General features: G+C 41.4%; 1 protein-coding gene across 1 annotated transcript in view; it reads right to left on the bottom strand.

The window, feature by feature from the left end:
* Positions 1-1,915: 1,915 nt before the first annotated feature.
* Positions 1,916-19,626, bottom strand: part of TSHR (thyroid stimulating hormone receptor) — a 194,901-nt gene continuing 177,190 nt past the window's right edge. The window contains exons 12-13 of the mRNA XM_012656114.1: positions 5,509-5,697; positions 1,916-3,426 (exon numbers count right to left, since the gene is read on the bottom strand). Of these exons, the coding sequence (XP_012511568.1) occupies positions 2,013-3,426; positions 5,509-5,697 (1,603 nt within the window). The 3' untranslated portion in view covers positions 1,916-2,012. The remainder of the gene's footprint in view (positions 3,427-5,508; positions 5,698-19,626) is intronic.

Below are 19,626 nucleotides of genomic sequence, written 5' to 3'. Positions count from 1 at the left end.
TTAACGCCTAATGGTAACCCCAAAAGAAACTCACAAATTACAACAGTAAGTCAGCACAGTCATTTCAAAGGAGGAAAATTTATTTCATGTTGTGATGCAAATTTTAGTAACAATTCAGTCGAAGTCACTTTTGTAGGACTCTGTTTTCAAAGCATTAGCAGCTATTCAAGATAAAACACATTGCTTAACAAGACATGATATTTCAAAATGTTACAGGAGAGAAACACATGCTAAAAGGTAACACATTTGTTTCATTTCATTAGTCACAAGTGAACTCCTAGGTAAGTCATGATTTTAAGAGTTTGTAATATCTCTATTAAGATGTGCGAGCTTCAGTGATAATCAAGAATGGATACAGCTGTGGAGAGATTCCAGCTGAATCAGGTGGGAACCATCTCTGTGGGGCCCATAAACCCCCCCTCCACAGACTTAAAACAACAAAGACCTTTATTTCATGGTGTGGTTCATGGACACTGAGAAGCAAACGTCATCTCTGCTTGGGGACTCTTTTCTAGCGGGAAATTAAGGGGCTAGTTATTGTGACAGGTAACCTGCAGAGTACATCTGTCGATAAAGATCCTGACTGTTTCAAGTAAGGATGTCCTGTTGGGGAAGAGAGGTTTTATGTCCAGTGATCAATAGGATTGAAAGGAGCTGGCAGCTTCAGAAGAAAAAAAAAATCCTCTTTTGACAGGTTTGGTATCGTATTGTGGGCTGGAAATGGCTAAGCAAAGAAACCAATCCCTGAAGACCAGTGTTTTGAAGTGACTCTTCATAGTGAAATATGAACCAGAATTTGCACAACTATCATTTATTGTATAAACACTAATTTGGTTTTGGCCTGATTATTTTAGCAGGGTAGATATAATAATTAGGTGAGTGATTCACATCCAACACAATATAGTCACCGAATAGAATTTTTTGGTTCAGACATCAGAACCAAAAATGAAACAAAGGAAAAATTTTCTGGGTCCTATGTCTATGCTCCAAAGAGAAGGAGACAGCAGCCCTACAAAACAGGAAAAATAGATTCTACTTACTTAGTACTCTTCTTTCTCTTTGTCATAGAAATACACATTTTGAGGGAAAGGGATATACCTAGAGTTTTAAAATCGGAAGACATCATTGAACTCTTTCATTTCTGTAGACTTCTGAGACCCAGTGATTTGCCCAAAGTCCCACAGTTAACTGATGTCCAGCCTGTTTTATTAATCAACAGAGTGTTCTCTGCCCATGATTCCCACGTATTGCTACTTAGAAATATTTAGAGTCCACATTTTTTATGCTATGAGGCTGGCCCAAAAGAGCAATTTTAGGTTTGCTAGGCCACATAAGGGGAAATCTTGCCAGTTTTTCTAGGCGGTATGTAAGAGCTGGGTCACATCAGGTAGATTCTTGTGAAGAGATGATTAATAGTTTCAGAGTCCAAAAAAAGCAACTCAGAGCTAAGCCTTTCCCCTCCTTCATGTCTCATAATAGCCGCTCCTTGTGTGACATCTAGCTGTATCTGGCTTTGTAGTTTTGAGGACCTCAAACTCTCTTTGGTTGCATTAGGGAACATCTAGCTGAACTGAGCCAACACAGGGCTGAGGGGCTGATTTTACCTTGTGGTCACTAACCAAATTAATAGCATTTGCCATTTGCTGAATCTTTAGTACGAAATGCTCTATAAAAGTGAGAAGCTCCATGTTGACACAGTTCAGTTGACATTAATAGTTGCTGAAGATCTTACACAATGTCATCTCTGGACTTAGCATTGAGCAAGTCTTCCAGGAAGTATAGATTCTTTTGATATCATCTGGGATACAGATATGCTGGTAGCCTCTCTTTCTTCTTGGAGGCAATGATTAAGGTAATGCTAGTCACTCTCCAGAGATAAATTCTTGCCCCATGGAACATCACCAGCACAAGGATTAGGGCAGTTGTGTATTGAGTGTGTCATGGGATTGGAATGTGTGTTCAAGAAACTAGTCTTTCATAAGTCCTACCATTGCGAGTAGTGTAGGGTCAACTTACAAAACTGTTTGCTTATACCCTTCTGAGATTTGGCCCTGCTTATTTGGAGTTAGATGGGAGTTTTCAAGCAGTTCATAGACATCTTGCATGTTGGGGAGACTTTGCCTCATGTTCTGGGTGACCTTTTGAACCTGAATACCAGTGCTGTTCTTTGGAGAAACTCTCTGGCCCCGGTATGCCTGAGCCTGTCGTTTACAGATGCCAAACTTGCTGAGTAGGATGAACACGTCTCTCTGGAAGGCCTTGGTGAAAATAGCATAGAGAAATGGATTGGCACAGGAGTTAAGTGGATAGAAGAGAACCAGCAAGATTTTGGAGTTGGAAACGGTGATGAGAGGCTTGTTCATCAGTGCTGATAGAGTGAAGAACGAGATCGGGGCCATGCACATGAAGTCTGTAAAGATCAGCACAGCCATCCTCTTGGCAATTTTGGTATCTTTTTCTCCTGGGTTGTACTGGGGATTTCGGACCGTGATGTAGATCTTCACATAGCAGGAGCAGACAATGACGAAGGCCACTATGTTGAGCAACAGAACAAAAACAATATATGCCAGAGCAAGAGGGGTCTCAGTGTCCATGGGCAGGCAGATGCTGACCTTGGCATAGCTACTTATTCCTACCAAAGGGAGCAGGGCAAGAAGGAAGCAGCTGACCCAGCCCCCACTCATGACGGCATATGCGTGTCTGAGGCGGATCTTCCTGTCCAGGCGCATAGCAAAGGTGATAGCATACCAGCGCTCCAGGGTGATGACTGTTAGTGTGTACACGGACAACTCACTGGCAAAGACGGTGAAGAAACCAGCCGTGTTGCACCCAGGACCTGTCTGCCAGTCAATGGCGTGGTTGTAGTATTCAGAGTGAGTGTACAGGTCTACGGAGGCGATGAGAAGCAGGTATATACCCATGCAGAAATCTGCAAAGGCCAAGTTGCACATGAGGAAGCGTGGGACGGTCAGTTTGTAGTGGCTGGTGAGGAGGATAAACATGACAAAGACATTGCCCAGGAGAGCCAGCAGACTAACAAACCACACCACAATTCTCAGAAACTTGTAGCCCATTATGTCTTCGCAGGGGTTGAACTCATCTGACTTGGGGGTACACACCATGTCTTCATTGTCCCCGCACACGATGTAGTCATAATGGCTGTCAAAGGCCTGTAGGGTCTCTTCCTGGGGGTTTTTGAGCTCCTGGCCAAAACCAATGATCTCATCCTCTTGTTCTTCAAAGAAGACATAATAGTGAGAGTTTTCACTGGCATCCTGGAACTTGGACGTTTCCTTGTACCCAACACTGCCGTCACCCAGATTCTCTTCATACTCCTGGTAGAAGGGGCCGTTCAAGGCATTCACAGATTTTCTGTGACGCAGGCTCTGGATACTGCTCCCATTACACATCAAGGACTCAAGGATTCTGCAAGGCAACAGAAATGAGTCACTGCTTGCTTACAACCCGTGAATGGTTGCCACAACACTTAGAAAAATATGCAAACGATTACTGTGATATACGTGATTCCACAAGATTCTACAGGATCTGGTCAGGCCTGCCTCTCCTACATCATTTTCTATTACCTCCATCCCCCAGTGTGTTCCGGTGACATTGGTCTTATTTCTCTTCTGCATCTACTTCAAGAACAACAGTGATAAAAAAAGCATGAATGCTGGAGACAGTTACCTTGGTTAGAACCTGGCTCTATTTACTAGCTATTTCACCTTGGGCAGGTCCCATGAAACTCAATTAGTTCATTTGTAAAATGGGATAGTGAGAATATCTATTTCATACAGGGTTGTTAAAGGATTAGATGAGTTTATCTTTTTAAGGCTCTTAGAACCGTACCTGGAGCTTTGTGAGTGCCATATATGTGTTGGTTAGTGGTATTATTATTATTATTATTCCTATTCAGAGCTCTAGAACTCAGGTTCCTCCGCCTGAAAGACTTATGGCTGCCTCTACTCATTACTGAGTTTTAAAGTCAAATGCCTTTTCCTCAGAGGAGACTTCCCTGATCTCCTTAAATACATTTTCCCACTCTTGTGTTTATTTCCTTCATAGCACTGTCTGATATTTTCTTATTCTTTGGCCTGTCTATGTTCTGACTTCCTCCACTAGTCTGTAAACAAAATGCAAGAGGGGGCTCTTGTCTGTCCTACTCACTGCTATGGATCGGACAGCACCAGGCACATGGTAGGTGCTCATAAAATACTTTTGAACACATGAATAAACAGATACTACCATGCAGGCGTGCTCATGGAAATAAGATTTATTTTTTTCCTAGCTCACCAGCCCCACAACAAAAGGGATTCTTTAACTTGCTTCAGCTGCTGAGCAGATTTTGATTCATCCCTCTGGTTAAAATGCCCAGTAGACTGGCTGTTCTAACCTGTTTGGAGGCTAAGGAGAAATCTAGACCCTACCCCTGAGGTCCACTTGAGGTCCCACCCAGCCCTGGTCCTTTCCTTCTCAGTGCCACACGGCGACAGTACAGAGTCCGCTGTCACCATCACCTACCCCACTTCTGGGTTTCTGCAGTTATTATGCCCATGTTGACCTTCTTTGCACAGCTGTTCAACTCTCCTGTTTGCTTCTGCCCCTACAGCTAGAGCCTGATTTTTTTCTGACTGCAGATATGAGTGTAGAAAGTCAGTAGATCCTTATATAGAAACTGAGGGGGATTGAATAAGAGATAGATGAAAGTGGAGTTAGGAGAATAGGAGATTGTATAAGACATGAAGAGGGAAATAATGCAGGGTAAAAGTGTAGGTGAAAGCAAGATTCAGAGAAAAAGATCATCCCTCCTTCACAGCCTTGCAAACAGCCTGACATTCAAATCATATATATCATAGTTAATACTAGCTGGGAACTTATAACATTCCATGTCATTCCATTTCAGGTGTTGTCTGTTCAGTTTCTCATTTAATCTTCTAAAAACCCCCATGAATGATAATATTACGATCTCAGTTCTCAAAAGGCTCAGGGTGGTTAAGTAACTAGGCTGGGATAACACAGCTAGAAACTGGCAGAGCTGGGGTTCAAACCCAGCTGACTCCAAAGCCCATAGGCATGTAACAAGTGAGCTATGACATTTGCAAGGCCCAAACCAATCAAGTAAACTAATTGTTTGTGCTGTTCATAAGTCGTCTTCATGGTTGTAGCTTCTAATATGTGTTGTAGTCTCTGATACAGGTTGAGTCTAAAGTCCAGAAATCTTGTCTGTGTATCCTCTACAAGATTCTACGTGATCTGGCTGAGCCTGTCTCTCCTGTCTCCTACATCATCCCCTGCCCTACTGCTATCCACAACGTTGGCCTTATTTCTCATCTGCAGCCACTTTGAGCCCACAGACTCATTGTGCCCCATGGATTTCTCATTTCTTACGAATGCTTCCAATTCTTCTCCACCTGTTTTTCAAACCATGAAGCATCTTCCCCAAACCAAGAAATGAATTCATCTCCCACCAACGTCTTTGGTCACTTATTCCAGGCCCCAGTCACTTACCCTCTGATTTTCTTCTGATTCTTAAAAGCACAGCAGTGGCTTGGATAGGAAAGGTCAGCCCGTGTGAGGTGAAGGAAACTCATGGAAAGTGGAAGTTTCTTAAGAGTCCAAGTGTTCCTTGCTATCAATTCCTTCAGGTGCTCCAGGCCTTTGGAGGGCAGCGCAGTGACACTGGTGTAAGACACATCCCTGGGAGGCAGAGAACACAGCAATGTAGAGGTGGTGAACCTAGAGGGTCTTCTAATCCTTGGCCAGAAAGTCCAGCAGGCCTAGATGCACGGGGAGATGATGTGCTCCCTTCGACTATTAAGTCTGTAACCTGACTTCTTTATGCAGAGCCACTGGTCTAAGGAGGGATATTAGGCTTCTAAATCTTTGTTATAATATAAGGAACTCCTGTTTTTATTGCTTGGAATTCCAGTATCCACCAGTACAAATACTATTTCCACAGACATTTTATTCTTTTCATCACAATACATGCAAACTCTTAGAATTAGAGAAGATGTCAATTTTACTCTGGAACTTGCCACCGTATAACTATTACAGGGTCTCAAGAAGCAAGAGAAATAAAATTGAGTGGGCTCAAAGGGGCCTCAATTGCTGTCAGTCTCTGTGGGGACCAGGCTTTTGGGACTGATAAACTGCTCACTGATATGAATCACCACCAGTACCATGAAAATGTTCTAGTGAGGTAGAGCTTAGGATCATGACCAGTTACATGGCACATTCATGACTGAGAACAGCCCTCCCACCCCAGTTTCTTTAGAAGACTGTAAGTGTATTCCTGGAAAGAAAACTCAAGGATTTATATTAACAATCTGAAATGAGATTCAAATCACTTCCAAAAACAGTGGAGGGGTGATGGTGATGAGGCTAGGAACAATGCAGACATCAGTGTTAGTTACAAAAGTAGAATTAATTCAAGGCTTTTGGTGTCACATTCTCTGTTCTTTTCTTGATCCCAGAAAGAACAGGTTCTATCATATTTACTTACATCATTAATAGCTCGAATAAGGCCATGGATATTTAACCTAACATCCTTCTTATTTTATGTCTTATCAATTAAAATATTCCTTAGAGAAGGTATTAATAATTGCATCTTAAAGTATTTAATATTATTAGTAGTGTTGGATTAGCATTTGAATTCTAATATTTACAATTCCTTCCCCCAGATCACTGTAATCGGACTTAGTTGGGATTTGCATTCTCAAGGTTCAAGGCTGCCGGAACTTGCTACTGGTTTTTCACAAATATGAAGCTCATGTATTAACTCCATTCTCACCGCAGAGCTGTGACTGTTGTGAGGAAAGGGTGTAGTGTTTGCTATTTTGTTTAAAAATTCGATAATCCAGCATTTCCCAAACTTGCCTTGTGGCAAGAATTACCCTTGGCCCTCGTTACTGTATGATCCCCAGGTGATTTTTAACATCAGGCAAGTACATTTGGGAAACTGGCATAAATAAATGAACAACTTTGCAATCAGAGAGTAGAGGGATTTTCAGGCCAGGCTTAAGCACACTTGTGGAGGAAATGAAGCTGGGTTTTGCTTTCCTGCCTCATCCGTCCTTTTGGTGCATCTCTCTCTCTTCCAGCCATGCTGTCTTCAAGGTGCCGCCATCTTTCTGTCTCCAGTTTTCTGGGAGCAACTTACGTGTTTCTTTACCCAGTGATGCTTTCTTTTTTTTTTTTTTTTTTGAGACAGAGTCTCACTCTTTTGCCCAGGCTAGAGTGAGTGCCATGGCGTCAGCCTAGCTCACAGCAACCTCAAACTCCTGGGCTCAAGTAATCCTTCTGCCTCAGCCTCCCGAGTAGCTGGGACTACAGGCATGCGCCACCAGGCTAATTTTTTCTATATATTTTTAGTTGTCCGATTAATTTCTTTCTATTTTTAGTAGAGACGGAGTCTCGCTCTTGCTCAGGCTGGTTTTGAACTCCTAAGCTCAAATGATCCGCCTGCCTCGGCCTCCCAGAGTGCTAGGATTACAGGCGTGAGCCACCACGCTGGGCCCAGTGATTTCTTATCAGTGAAACAAGAGAACATCTCTGGGCTCATTTCCCCTGCTCTGTTGTCTGCTAGATACAACGTTGTGTATGCTCATTTGAGAGAGTTTATCCTTGCAAGTAATGTGTTTGCATTTTAATAGGTATTTCTTGAGAAAACACTTTAGTAACCCATTCCAGTTACTGCATGATGAAACTAAGTAGCATAAAACAGTGATCTTTTCATTATGAGCATAGGTTTTGTGGATCATGAATTTGAACAGGGATTGGTGGGGATCGATGGTCTCTGTTCTGTGATGTCTGAGGCTCCGCTGGGAAGAACTGAAATCTGGAGTGACTCAATGGCCAGAGGCTGGGATATCTGCAGACTCCTTCACTGGTATCTCTAGTTCCATGGCTGAGATGACTCAAAGACTGAGGTCAAGTGGGACTGTTGATGTGACCTCTCCATGTGGCTTAGGCTTCTTATGTTGTGGAGGCCAGATTCTGAGAGAACCAGCAAGTTCAAGGGCAGGAGACATAGAACCTACCTCTTGATGGGAGGAGAGTCAAAGAATTTGGTGCCTTATTTTAAAAGTGCCATAGTGATCTAAGTGGTAGAGATATCACTGAGGCAGATATCTGGGGAAAAGTGGCAGCTCATCACTCTGCAAGTTAGCGTTTCTGGTCCAGGTACCACTCTGGACCAGTATCAGAGTCACCTGTGATGTAGACCAAGCCACACCCAGACCACATAAATTGTAATCTCTGATGGCAGGGCCCAGGAATCTGCATTATTCAAGATGCTCTCCAGGTGACTCAGAAGCTCAACTCAATTCTCAAAGCATTTTTATGAAGGAGGCAGATACTAAAATTCAGACAAAGAAACAAGGCATGTTGGGTCCAAAGAGATTTAGCAAACCAAGGTTGGAGTCATAACTATTATTTGGGTCTAGAGTTTTCAGCTTCAGTGTCCCAGGAGCTAACCCTTACCTTCAGGTCTCTGGAGTTTTGAACACAGATGCAGGTGTAAGTAACCCTCCAGGGACTCATTAGGAACCTGGGAGGGAGAAATTGATTGCATAGTTTGTCTGAGTGTCTGCAATGAGCATATCCTAGGTAGTCTCTAGCTGGGTCCCACTCCGGCTGAACTGGGAGGGTGCTTGGGCAGGCATGGAAAAAGAAGGTGTTGGAAAATGTGTATAAACCTTATGACAGAAACATTTGTAACACAATGGGTGTTTGGCATACAGTAGGTGCTCAGTAAATGTTAATTCCTTCCTTCCTCCAATTTGGAGTTTACCTGAGCTCAAGCCAAAATCAAAGAACCTGAAAAATAAAGCTCCAGTCCAGACCTTGACTTGTATATCCAATGGCTTATTTGCTGTCTCCACCTGGATGCTCACAGGCATCTCCAACTTAACAGTTTCTTCCAAAATGTAGCTCTTGATCCCCTACCCCAACCCTAACCTGCTTCTTCTCCATTTCCCCCCATCATAGAATTGACACTCCTATCTACTCGGTTGCTCCAATTAGTAACCTTGGAATCACTCCAACATGTTGGGTTTCCTCGCCACCATTGCTGCATCCACATTTAATCTAGCAAAAGACCTATGGAGTTGAACTCCAAAAGAATCTCAAATCCATGCATTTGTATCTCCAGTGTAATCTTCCCAGTTCAAGCTGACATCATCTCTTGCTGCAATGTCTTTCTTGTCCACTCTTACTCCCTTCCAATCCATTCTCCACATAGGAGCCAGAGTGAATCATAACATGTGAATTGAGTAATACCACTTTCCTGCTTAAAACCTTGCAGTGCCTTCCCACTATGCCATGCATAACATCTACTCTTCCTGCCATGCTTTTTAAGTTCCTGCAGATCTGACCCTCAACCACCTCTCCAACCTCATCTCGGGCATCTAAGGCTATTTACAACCCAAATTAGAATCTCCCTGGGATCACCTTGCTCCCCACTGGCATGAGGCTCTTAATGTAGTTCTAAGTGTCCATTAAGCATGGTGCTCCTAAAGTGGTCCTGTGGTGCTCCATCCATACTACTTCTACATTTATAGGGTCAAGTAGGGTAATAACTGCCTTTTTCTTTTTTGATTTAACTTCCCTTGCAGATCTGCAGTTTTAGTCAGGCAGTCTAGGTGTTATTAGAAAGAAAGGTCCAATCGCCTTTACACTTCCCAATGGATGTAGCACTGGCTCTCCACTCAGAGTATCTCAAATGGAATGGTTCTTCCCTCTGAGCTTACTGGCATATCTTTATTTCCTGTCTTCCATCTACCATCTTCCAGGGCTTGATGCTTCACTGTCCTCGTAGAGTCTCTCTTGTTCTTGCCCTGCATTCATAACATGAATATTTACGGCAAAATGAAATTATGCTAGACATCCTCCCACCCCCAGCAGATGTCAGCTCAGCTGTGTGTACATCTACAGTCTCACGGTTCTCATTGCTAGCACCTTAGTTCAGGTTTGAATTACATTGCACCTGAGTTTAGCAAAAACATCCTGACTGTCTCCCAGAAAGCTTCCACTAACTCCACCTTCAGACTTAGGAAAGAATGTCCTTTCTAAAACATGGATCTTATCACATTGCTCTCCAGCTTGAAACCCATGGCTGCCTCTAATATCTGCAGAATAAGGTTCAAGCTTCCTAGAAGAGTAGCTCCCCTCTTCCCAGTGGGAATCTCTTCCTGGATCTTGTGTCATCTTCTTTCCTGATTTTCTCTCTTGTTTCACTGCAGCACATTTTCAAGTAATTTCTCAGAAAGGCTAATATGAAGGAGATATTTTTGGAGTCCTTGTATGTCTGAAAATGATTCTTTTTTCCCTACCCTTACATTCAACTGATATTTTATCTAGATAAGAAATTTTAAGTTGCAAATCACCTTTCTTAGAATTTTAAAGGCTTTCTCCTGTTGAATTCTAGCACCCGGTGTTGCTTTCGGTAAGGATAGTACCATGCAAATTCTTGCTCTTTGGTCAGTGATTTGTTTGTTACTATCTGGAAGGTTTTCTGACCGTCTCTTTATCCCTGGTATGAGATTTCGTGAGGGTATGCCTTGATAAGTATCTTTTTTTATTTACTGTGATGGGTGCTGGGGAAAGAGGGACCTCTTCAGTCTGAAGACCTGTGCTCTTCAGCTCTAGGAATTTTTCTTGTATTGTTTCTGGGATAAGCTACTCCTCTCATTTTCTCTGTTTCCCCTCTGGAATTCTTAGTAAGTAGAAAAGGAACCTCCTGGAACCTTCAGACATATCACCGTCTTTTCTTGTAATATTCTCTTGTTACTTTATTAAATTGTGTGGCAGAATTCCTTAACTATATCTTCTACCTCTTCTATTAAATTTTAATTTTAGCTTGATGAGAGCTGGGACCCTGCTCATTCGGTTTATTGGCTGGTACTGCCAATAGAAAGCTCTGAAAACATATTTATCAAATGCATGAGTACATTTTTAAGAGGAATTCCTTATGTTCTGTTTCTTTTTAAAATAGCATATTTGAGGATGCACACCATTTTGGTTAGGAGCATGGGGTTTAAATTCAGATTCTCTGGATTTGAATGCCAGCTTTTGCGCTTACTGTCAGTCACCTAACTTTTGCGTGCCTCAGTTTCCTTATCTTTGGTCTGTTGAAAAGTAGCTGACAGTGTACTTTTGATAAATATTAGCTATTATTTTTACTTATTATTGTTATAGGGATAACATGTCTTCTCAGATTTATCTCAGGTGACTACTTATTGCTTTGTTAAAGGTTCTTGTCTGTTCTCTGCAATGTCTTTGATTCCTCGAGTTTCATTTCCCCCCATTTGTTTACCTTGGATTTGATCTTCCATGTTAGAAGTGTTCTTTGACTGGTGATCCTTGTTTGCACATTCATACTTAAAACGGAGCTTTTCCACCAGCAGACTTTGCTTTAGGGCACTTGTATAGGCAATTGGGCATTATGTTGTTAGACCCTAAAATGCCAGAATATGGATGTCTTTTTTGTTTTAGAATTTTTCAACTTCCTCAGAAAAAAGACTAAATCTCTAACTTACAGGGGAGGTACTTGCCTGTTGGCATTGTGCATCAATGGAGTAGAGGGTTAATGTTTCCAGATATAAACCTTTAATTAACCCTTTTATTTTTCGCCCCAAGTCTCAGCCTTGCCACATGCCATACCTCTCACCTCTAACTCCCATGCCCTTCAGAGGTTCTGCAGGACAAGACAGCAGTCTCTGACTGTGTGTGCCCTGTGAGAATGCAAAGTTTTGCCTGCCTTCTCTTCTGCCTTTTTTCATTCGGAATTCTGTAGCTCCCCAGACCATGGATATGCCCTCACCTGTCTTTGCCCTTGTGGATACACACATACTAAAAATTCCTTTCTCATATTTTTAGAGGCATTTCAGGAGAAAAAATAAAATCTTAGGTTAAGTGCATCATCTGTAACTTTTAGTCACTACCCTATTTAGCACATAGCTCAGCTGCATAGAACTGTGCAAAAGTTTAGAACAAATACTTGTTGAGTACTGAGCCATGCTAGGCAGTCTCCCAACTCTGGAGTTGATGGAGAAAGAGCCTCTAAGAAATTCCAAAACTCAGCAAGTCAAGGATCATTTTATTTGAAGCAGTATCTTTTCCCATTCACCCAGAGTTTTATTTGAACACTTTGAATCCAGAATTTTTAAAGAGTGTACCTTCTTTTCTAACATAAGACGTTCAATATATATTTAAATTTTTGTTTTGTTTTGTTTTCCGAGTGAGAAGAATATGGAGAGTTGCTATTGGTGGTTAGGGGGTCTGGATCCATGTGTGAATGTAGCCAGATGGGCAGAAACCTACAAGCTGGAGGGCTTCCCTTTGTCTTGTTCACTCTGGCACTTTCCTCAAAGAGCCTATCAAGTGATGGGCACTGAACTCCACGAGAATTTGTCTCTACCAAGTATTTACTCACAAATCAGAATGCAGCTGAGCTGAGCCTGGCAGACAGTTTGAAGTCTAATTGCACAGATCATGGAAATCATCTCGAGTTAAGTGTCTAGTGAAAGTAATAGGACCTGGATTTGGAGAGAGTTGGTCCTGCAGTATTATATACAGAGCAGAATATTACCGAATTTTAATGATGCCAGGAAAAAAGAAAGAACCAACGATATTTGATGTCGCAGGAAGACCAAATTGCTCCTCAAAAGCAATTATGTACTCTAGTATCCCCAAACATCGGAACAATTTCCATTTTTTTTTTGAGAGAGATTTTGTCATTGATTACTATTTAAGATTAGCTTTTGATGAATTCAACTGCAAATTAAATAAGCATTAACTGGCTTGCTAATGTTCCAAATGCAATTGCAAATGTCTTTTCCGTTTTCTGTTGTAACAAAAGTAGGTTTTTCTAAAGGTCAATATGCAGAAGCTCCTCCATTCTAAAGGTGCAGTCACTCCTCTACATTGGTAGACAAAATGCATCTAAAAACAGAATGATTAATTTACTGCTTAAAAGACAGTTTAATTTATTAATACTGCATTAAAAATAACCTAAGGGCTTAAAAGCTAGAAGTTCAAGAGAGTGAGCTTGTCCATTAATGTGTTTAAAAGAATTTAGAAACACGATATACATTTATTCAACAAGCACAGTATGTATTGATTGCTGTCTCTGTCTCAGGTATGATTCTAGATGCCAGGGCTATAGTCATACTCTAAATGGGCAGCAATTCTGCTCTCCTTAGGTAGGAATGTTGTTCTCACATTCTAGTGAGAAAAAGGGAAAATTAAAAAAAATATATAGTATATTATATGGTTATGATAAGTACTGTGGGGAAAGGAAATACAGGGAAGAGGAAAGGCACAGCTCAGAAGTGGGGTCACAATTAAAGATGGGGGGATGCTGTAAGGGGAGGCCTCATTGAGGAGATAGTTGAACAAATGTCTGGAGGAGGTGAGGGGAGAGCCGTGTTGATATCTGGGGCAAGGGCATCGCATGCAGAGGGACCAGCTGTGTAAAGACCCTGAGGTGGGAGTGTACCAGCCACCGTGTGGCTGGAGCTAACACAGCAAGGGGATGGGGAACACGGGAGGAGTCAGAGAGGTAGTGGGGAGCCAGGTGGTGTGTGGACTTGCAGGCCACCAAAAGGACTTTGTGTTGCCATCAAAGTGAGATCAAAAGCCTTTGGAAGAATGGTACAATCTGACTTATTAAAAGGATCATTCTGAATGCTGCTTTGCAAGTAGCCCAAAGAGAGAAAGGGGTGGAAACAGGGAGACCAACAATAGAGAGGATGATGCCATGGACCAGAGTGGCAGCAGTGGACACACCGAGCACGGTTGGAGTTTGCGGGTATTTAAAAGGTAGCGCCAATGGGAGATGCACCCTATAGAGGTATCTGCACTCCCATGTTCACTGCAGCATTATTCACAATAGCCAAGTATGGAAACAAACTAAGTGGCCATTGATGGTGAATAGATAAAGAACATGTGGTATGCACGCGCGCGCACACACACACAGTGGAATATTGTTCAGCCCTAAAAAGGAGAAAATCCTGCCATTTATGAGAACATGGATGAACCTAGAGGGCATTTTGCTAAGCGAAATGAGTCAGACACAGAAAGATAAAAACTGCATGATCTCACTTGTATGTGGACTCTAAAGAAGGCAAATTCATAGAAACAGAGAGTAGAAAGGTGGTTGCCAGGGGATAAGGGAGTGGGGAAAATGAGGAGATTTTGGTCAAAGGGTATAAAATTTCAGTTATGAGTAAGTTCTGGAGACCTAATGTACAACACAGTAATTACAGTTAATAGTAAAGTGTTGTATACTTAAAATTGCTAAGAGAGTAGATCTTAAATGTTTCTACAACAAAAGCATAGTATATGAGGTAATAGGTTAACTGTGATCATCACTTCATAATGTATATGGATATCAAAACGTCACATTATCACTTTACATTTTTATTTGTCAAAAAAAATATTTTTTTTTAATAGAGACAGGGTCTTCCTCTAAGTTGCCCAGGCTGGATGGAGTACAGTGGTGTCATCATAGCTCACTGCAACCTCAAACTCCTGGGCTCAAGCGATCCTTCTGCCTCAGCCTCCCTAGTTGCTGGTACTATAGTCATGTGCCCCCCACACCTGGCTAAGTTTTTAAATGTTTTGGTGGAGATGGGGTCTGGCTATCCTGCCTGGGATGGTCTCGAACTGCTGGCCTCAAGTGATCCTCCTGTCTCGGCCTCCCAAAGTGGTGGGATTATAGGCATGAGCCATCATGCCTGGCCAAAAAATATTTTTTATTTTAAAAAAATGAGACAAAATGACTTTGGTGTTCATGGATAATAACAGCAAAAAGGTATTTGGGTGGCACTGTCTGATGGCACGTGAGGCAAAGCTGAGGAGGAGTCTTCAGGAGGGAGGGATAACGCCCCAAAATCAACCACCAGGAGGAAGGACATATGCCCCAACTCCATTTTAGATAAATTGCTGATGCTTCTATGATGTGAGTAAATAACTAGCAGGTCTTAAAATTAGATATTCTACTTTAAGATCCCTCAAAGCTGTTGGTGCCCACAAGTAAATGTCTTTAATTTTTTCACATGATGATTGAATTGTAACATGAATTTGCGATTGTTCATCTGTACTACTTAGCTATTGTGTTTGTTCATTTCCAGGGAATCCATAAGGAAAGAGTTGTCTTTATTATAACTTTCATGCCAAGACAAACAACTTATAAACAGGAAAGTAAAACTGTTCTTGCCCCATCTGTATGTTTGGTTTGAAATCGTTCATCATTCATTAAATATTTAATGAGTTTCTGCTATGGGTGACGCATTGTTCACGGCAGAGGGGTTACAACAATGGAAAAAATGATGGAAAACCTTATCTCCCATTGCATTTATATACTGAGGAAGGTAGACAGAGAGTAAATAAGTACAGTGGTCTTCCCTTATCCACTGTTTTGCTTTCCAAGATTTCAGTTATCCGTGGGTCAACCATGGTCTAAAAATATCAAATGGAAACTTCAAGAAATAATTCATAAGTTTTAAGTTGCTTGCCATTCTGAGTAGTGTGATGAAATCTTGCACCGTCCTGTCTGAGATGTGAATCATCCTTCGCCCAGCAGATCCACGCTGTAGATGCTACCCGCCCTTAGTCACTGAGGAGCCCTCTCGGTTATTGGATGGAAAAAAGCAATATAGATAAGGTTCCATACTATCCTCCGTTTCAGCATCTATGAGGGATATGGGAACATATTCCTGTGGGTAAGGGAGACTACTGTAGGTAAAAGTCTACAATGTCAGGTGGTAATAAGCATCATGGAGAAAACAAAGCAGGGAAGTGGGATGAAGAGTGGTGGGCAGCTTGTGAATTAAACAGGGCATTCAGAGAAGACCTCAATGAGAAGCTTACACTCACTAAGCAAAGTCTTGAAGCATGTGAAGGAGCCAGTCCGTGGATATCTGGGGAAAGAGCCTTCTAGATGGAGGAAACTGCTAGTGCCCAACCCCTAAGTGGGAACGTGCCTGGCTGACCTGTTCAGTGTGGCTGGAGTAGAGCAACGAGGAGGAAAGAGATAGGAGATGAGATCAGAGAGAATGGGATGTGGGTGGGGGACAAACAGCATAGGCCTTCGAGGCTAGTTTTGAGGACTTTGGCTTCTTTTGGGTAAGATGATAAACCCCTGGAGGGTTTTAAGCAGAAACTCAAGAAAATGATCAAGTAAAGTTGGAGAATTATGACAGGTACAAGAATAATTGTACGAAAAAAGGGTTGACATGGTAGACTAGGAAGAGATTGTGTTTCTGAGTCAGTTAGTGCTGGGTTTGCATCCTAGTGCTGCCCTTATAACCAAGTGACCTCAGAGGACTTACCTGATTATCTTTGCACCTCAGTTTCCTCATTTTTTAACTAGGGCTAATAACATTTATTATTAAATTGTTAAAAAAGGCTCAAGGCGATATACTATTTGTAAAGAACCTAGCACATAGATAAAGCTCAAAAATTGATGTTATTATTAATAAGAAAATACTTGTCTGAACATTCAGGTGATCATCAATTACTAATCCTTTTCTTGAAGTCCACGTGTACAAATAAAATTGCTTTGTAACTCAGATACCACTATTATCCTCTTTTTTCCTCCCTCTTGAGTTTGCATAATTACATTTCTTTTAATGTATGGAAGCCTATAGCTTCCATGATCTATGACATCGCATGGAGATTACTCTCCCAGCATAATGGATCCAGCACTGGAAAACTGCCCATATACTGTAATTCAGTAAGGTCCGCGCTCTACCCCACAGTGGCAAGAGGAAACGAGGGCAATTTACTGCCAGTAGTTGATGCTGAAACATGAGCATATCCTTCTCCTCATTGTTGCGTCTCCTCCCTTCTGGGCCTCACAACCCCTACACGCATACAAAACAACCGTTACCATAGTGGCAGAAGGATTGGTCTCGAGAAATGAAAAGTCCACTTTTTTAAAAAGTATTTATTTCTTTTTGACTCAGAGGCAGAACATAATTAACAAAATGGATTTCCATGTCTTGGCAGAGATACTGTGTCAGGACGACAGCCCTAACTACCTTATTTCCTTCCACCTGTTCTAGGAATAAAACTCCCTGAAGAGTGAAAAAATTGAGTACCCGTCCATGTTTACTTGGGAAGAATTATGTGCCTAATTATACACACCAGAAACTGCTTCTTGTGTTTGTGTTTCATTACACAAGTAATTGAGACTTGATATGGGCAAAATAACCAAAAATTGAGAGATGTGGTGTTGAAGAGGTTAGAATCCTTTGGGGTCGAAAGGATGAAATAAAATTTATGTAAGAACATTTAGCACAGAGCCCAGTACACACTCACTGAAAGGTAGTTTTATTTATACCTAAAGTTGCAAAGAAGAACAGTAAAGAAATACTTGTGTCCCTACTTGTTCTTTGTTATTCAGATTTATCACTGTTGAGCTCCTGGCTAAAAGTGATGATTAGTTAAGTAAAGTGGTTCAGAATTTACATGGTTTAGAACCTTTTGCCAGTGTTGTTTTCCTAGGATTCAGACTCAGAAATTCTTTTATGTTCTATCAGTTTTGATGAAGGTAAAAAGCCCTTATTTAAACAATTAACTTTAGCAAAACCATGTCGTAAGAAACAGTGTATGGATTTGTGCATTATTCTCTTAGAGATGACAAGCTAGCCTAATTTATTTTTTGGCCTGGCATGGATATGGAAATTTTTATTTAGACTCAATCCCCTGATGTAAAATGCATGAACATTTGAGGCCATTACTCTAGGACAGTGGCTCCCAGTATTTTGGAGAACTTCTCCTTTATTTAAAGACCTACTTCAGTTGCTTGTCCAACAACCCAGCTCTCTTGAAATGGGTCTGGCTTGGTGCCCACACTGGGTACTGCAAGAAGCCTGTTTGCCTTGTTTTTGTAGCTTGTTTCATAGTTGATGAGCAAAGCAGTCTAGCGTGCTAACCTCCTCTGGCTTTGCATCTGCAGGAGGTTCCCTTCTCCTCCAAGAAAGCTGCTCCAAGAGCTTCACTTGGCAAGCACAGAAAGGAAGACAAGGAGCTCCAGGTTGATTAGGTTTTGGGGTCTCGATTTCTGTCCCCTCTAAGAGAGGTCTAGTCCCTGCTAAATAGCTAGGAAGTATAGATGAGCAGCCCCAGCCCAGGACAGAGGTATCCAGGACTAATATAGGCAGGGCTGAGGGTGAGCAGAGGTAAAGGAAAGGAGGCATGAGGGTGAGTAGTCTAGGAGGGCTACAAACTGCAAGGGGTTATGTAACTATTACTGCTATTTCCCCAGGGGTCATTTTTACCTGCTGACTCAGATCAGGTTCCCAAACATGATTTCAACACACCTTTCAAACATAATCCTTTGACCCAAATTATGTTTGTTTGTTTGTTTTCCTCTGAACACATCCTACGTTTTCCTGTAGACTTGCTTTTGTTCTTTCTTTCATAACTATTGATCTATTTCTGTTGCAACTCTACCCCTCACCTGAAGCCCATCTCAAATACTTCCTCCTTTGATAAGGTATCTGCTGATCACCCTAACCAGAAATGGTATCTTCAGTCTTTAAATATGGGGGCTCTTTCTACATTAAACTTATTTATTTACATTTCCCCTGAACTTGTTTGTAACCTCTTTAAAAGCACAGGCTGTGTCTTATCCTTATAACTTAGCCGGAGTTCGGTAGGTGCTCAGTAAAATACTTGTGGAACAAGTGAGCAAATGAACTCTTTGCACTAGTTTGTTTCAGATTAGCCGATTCTCCTTAGGAAGGGAAGAGAAAATGGAAAGAGACGATGAACTAGGGAAGCAGAAAGCTGGTGATTAAGGCCAAGACAGAATTGATTTATGTCAAAAATTTTACCCTGGACCACAACTCAATAACAAACAGACAAACAACCCAAGAAAAAAAATGGACAAAAAATTTGAGCAGACACTTGGCACAAGAAAATATACAAGTGGTTAATAAGTACATGAAAAGATGTTCAACATCATTAATAATCAGGGAAACAAAAATTAAATCCACAGTGAGATACCACTGTACATCCACTAGAATTGCTGGGATGAAAACAATTGACAATTAAAAGCATTAGACAGTATGAAACTCTCATATCTTGCTGGTAAGAACGGAAAATGGGACAACCATTTTGGAAAACAGTGTAGCAGTATTTCCAAAAAGTTAAACATGCATCTATCCCATGACCTATTAATTTTACTCCTAGGCTTTTATATTAGAAAAATAGTACACCTATGGGAGGGAGGGTGGCGCATGAGGGAACTTTCTGGGTGATGAAAATAGAATGTTCTAAGTCTTTACCAGGGTAGAGTAATATTGTTTTGTCAAAACACATCAAACTGTACACTTAAAAACTGTGTGTCATTGTGTGTAAATTATACTTCATTAAAAAAATAATTTTGCCCAGGATCAACTTAGAAAATTATGTATTAGCCTGTGGACTTCAGGCATGCTAGCAAGAACTCTGGCACAGATTTTCTGCCATCAAATAGTATGATCTTGTGAGGATCATAAAGAGTTAAAAAGAAAAAAAGCAAAAAACCATAAAATGTTTATTTTCTCTAAACCAAGAAAGATGGCAGTGCCATGACCCTTGGATTTTCAAATAATTAATTTGATTAACTGAATG

Source organism: Propithecus coquereli, unplaced genomic scaffold (assembly GCF_000956105.1).
Source record: "Propithecus coquereli isolate 6110/MARCELLA unplaced genomic scaffold, Pcoq_1.0 Scaffold5, whole genome shotgun sequence".
Classification (NCBI taxonomy): Eukaryota; Metazoa; Chordata; class Mammalia; order Primates; family Indriidae; genus Propithecus; species Propithecus coquereli.
This window is presented reverse-complemented; position numbering and strand designations above follow the sequence as displayed.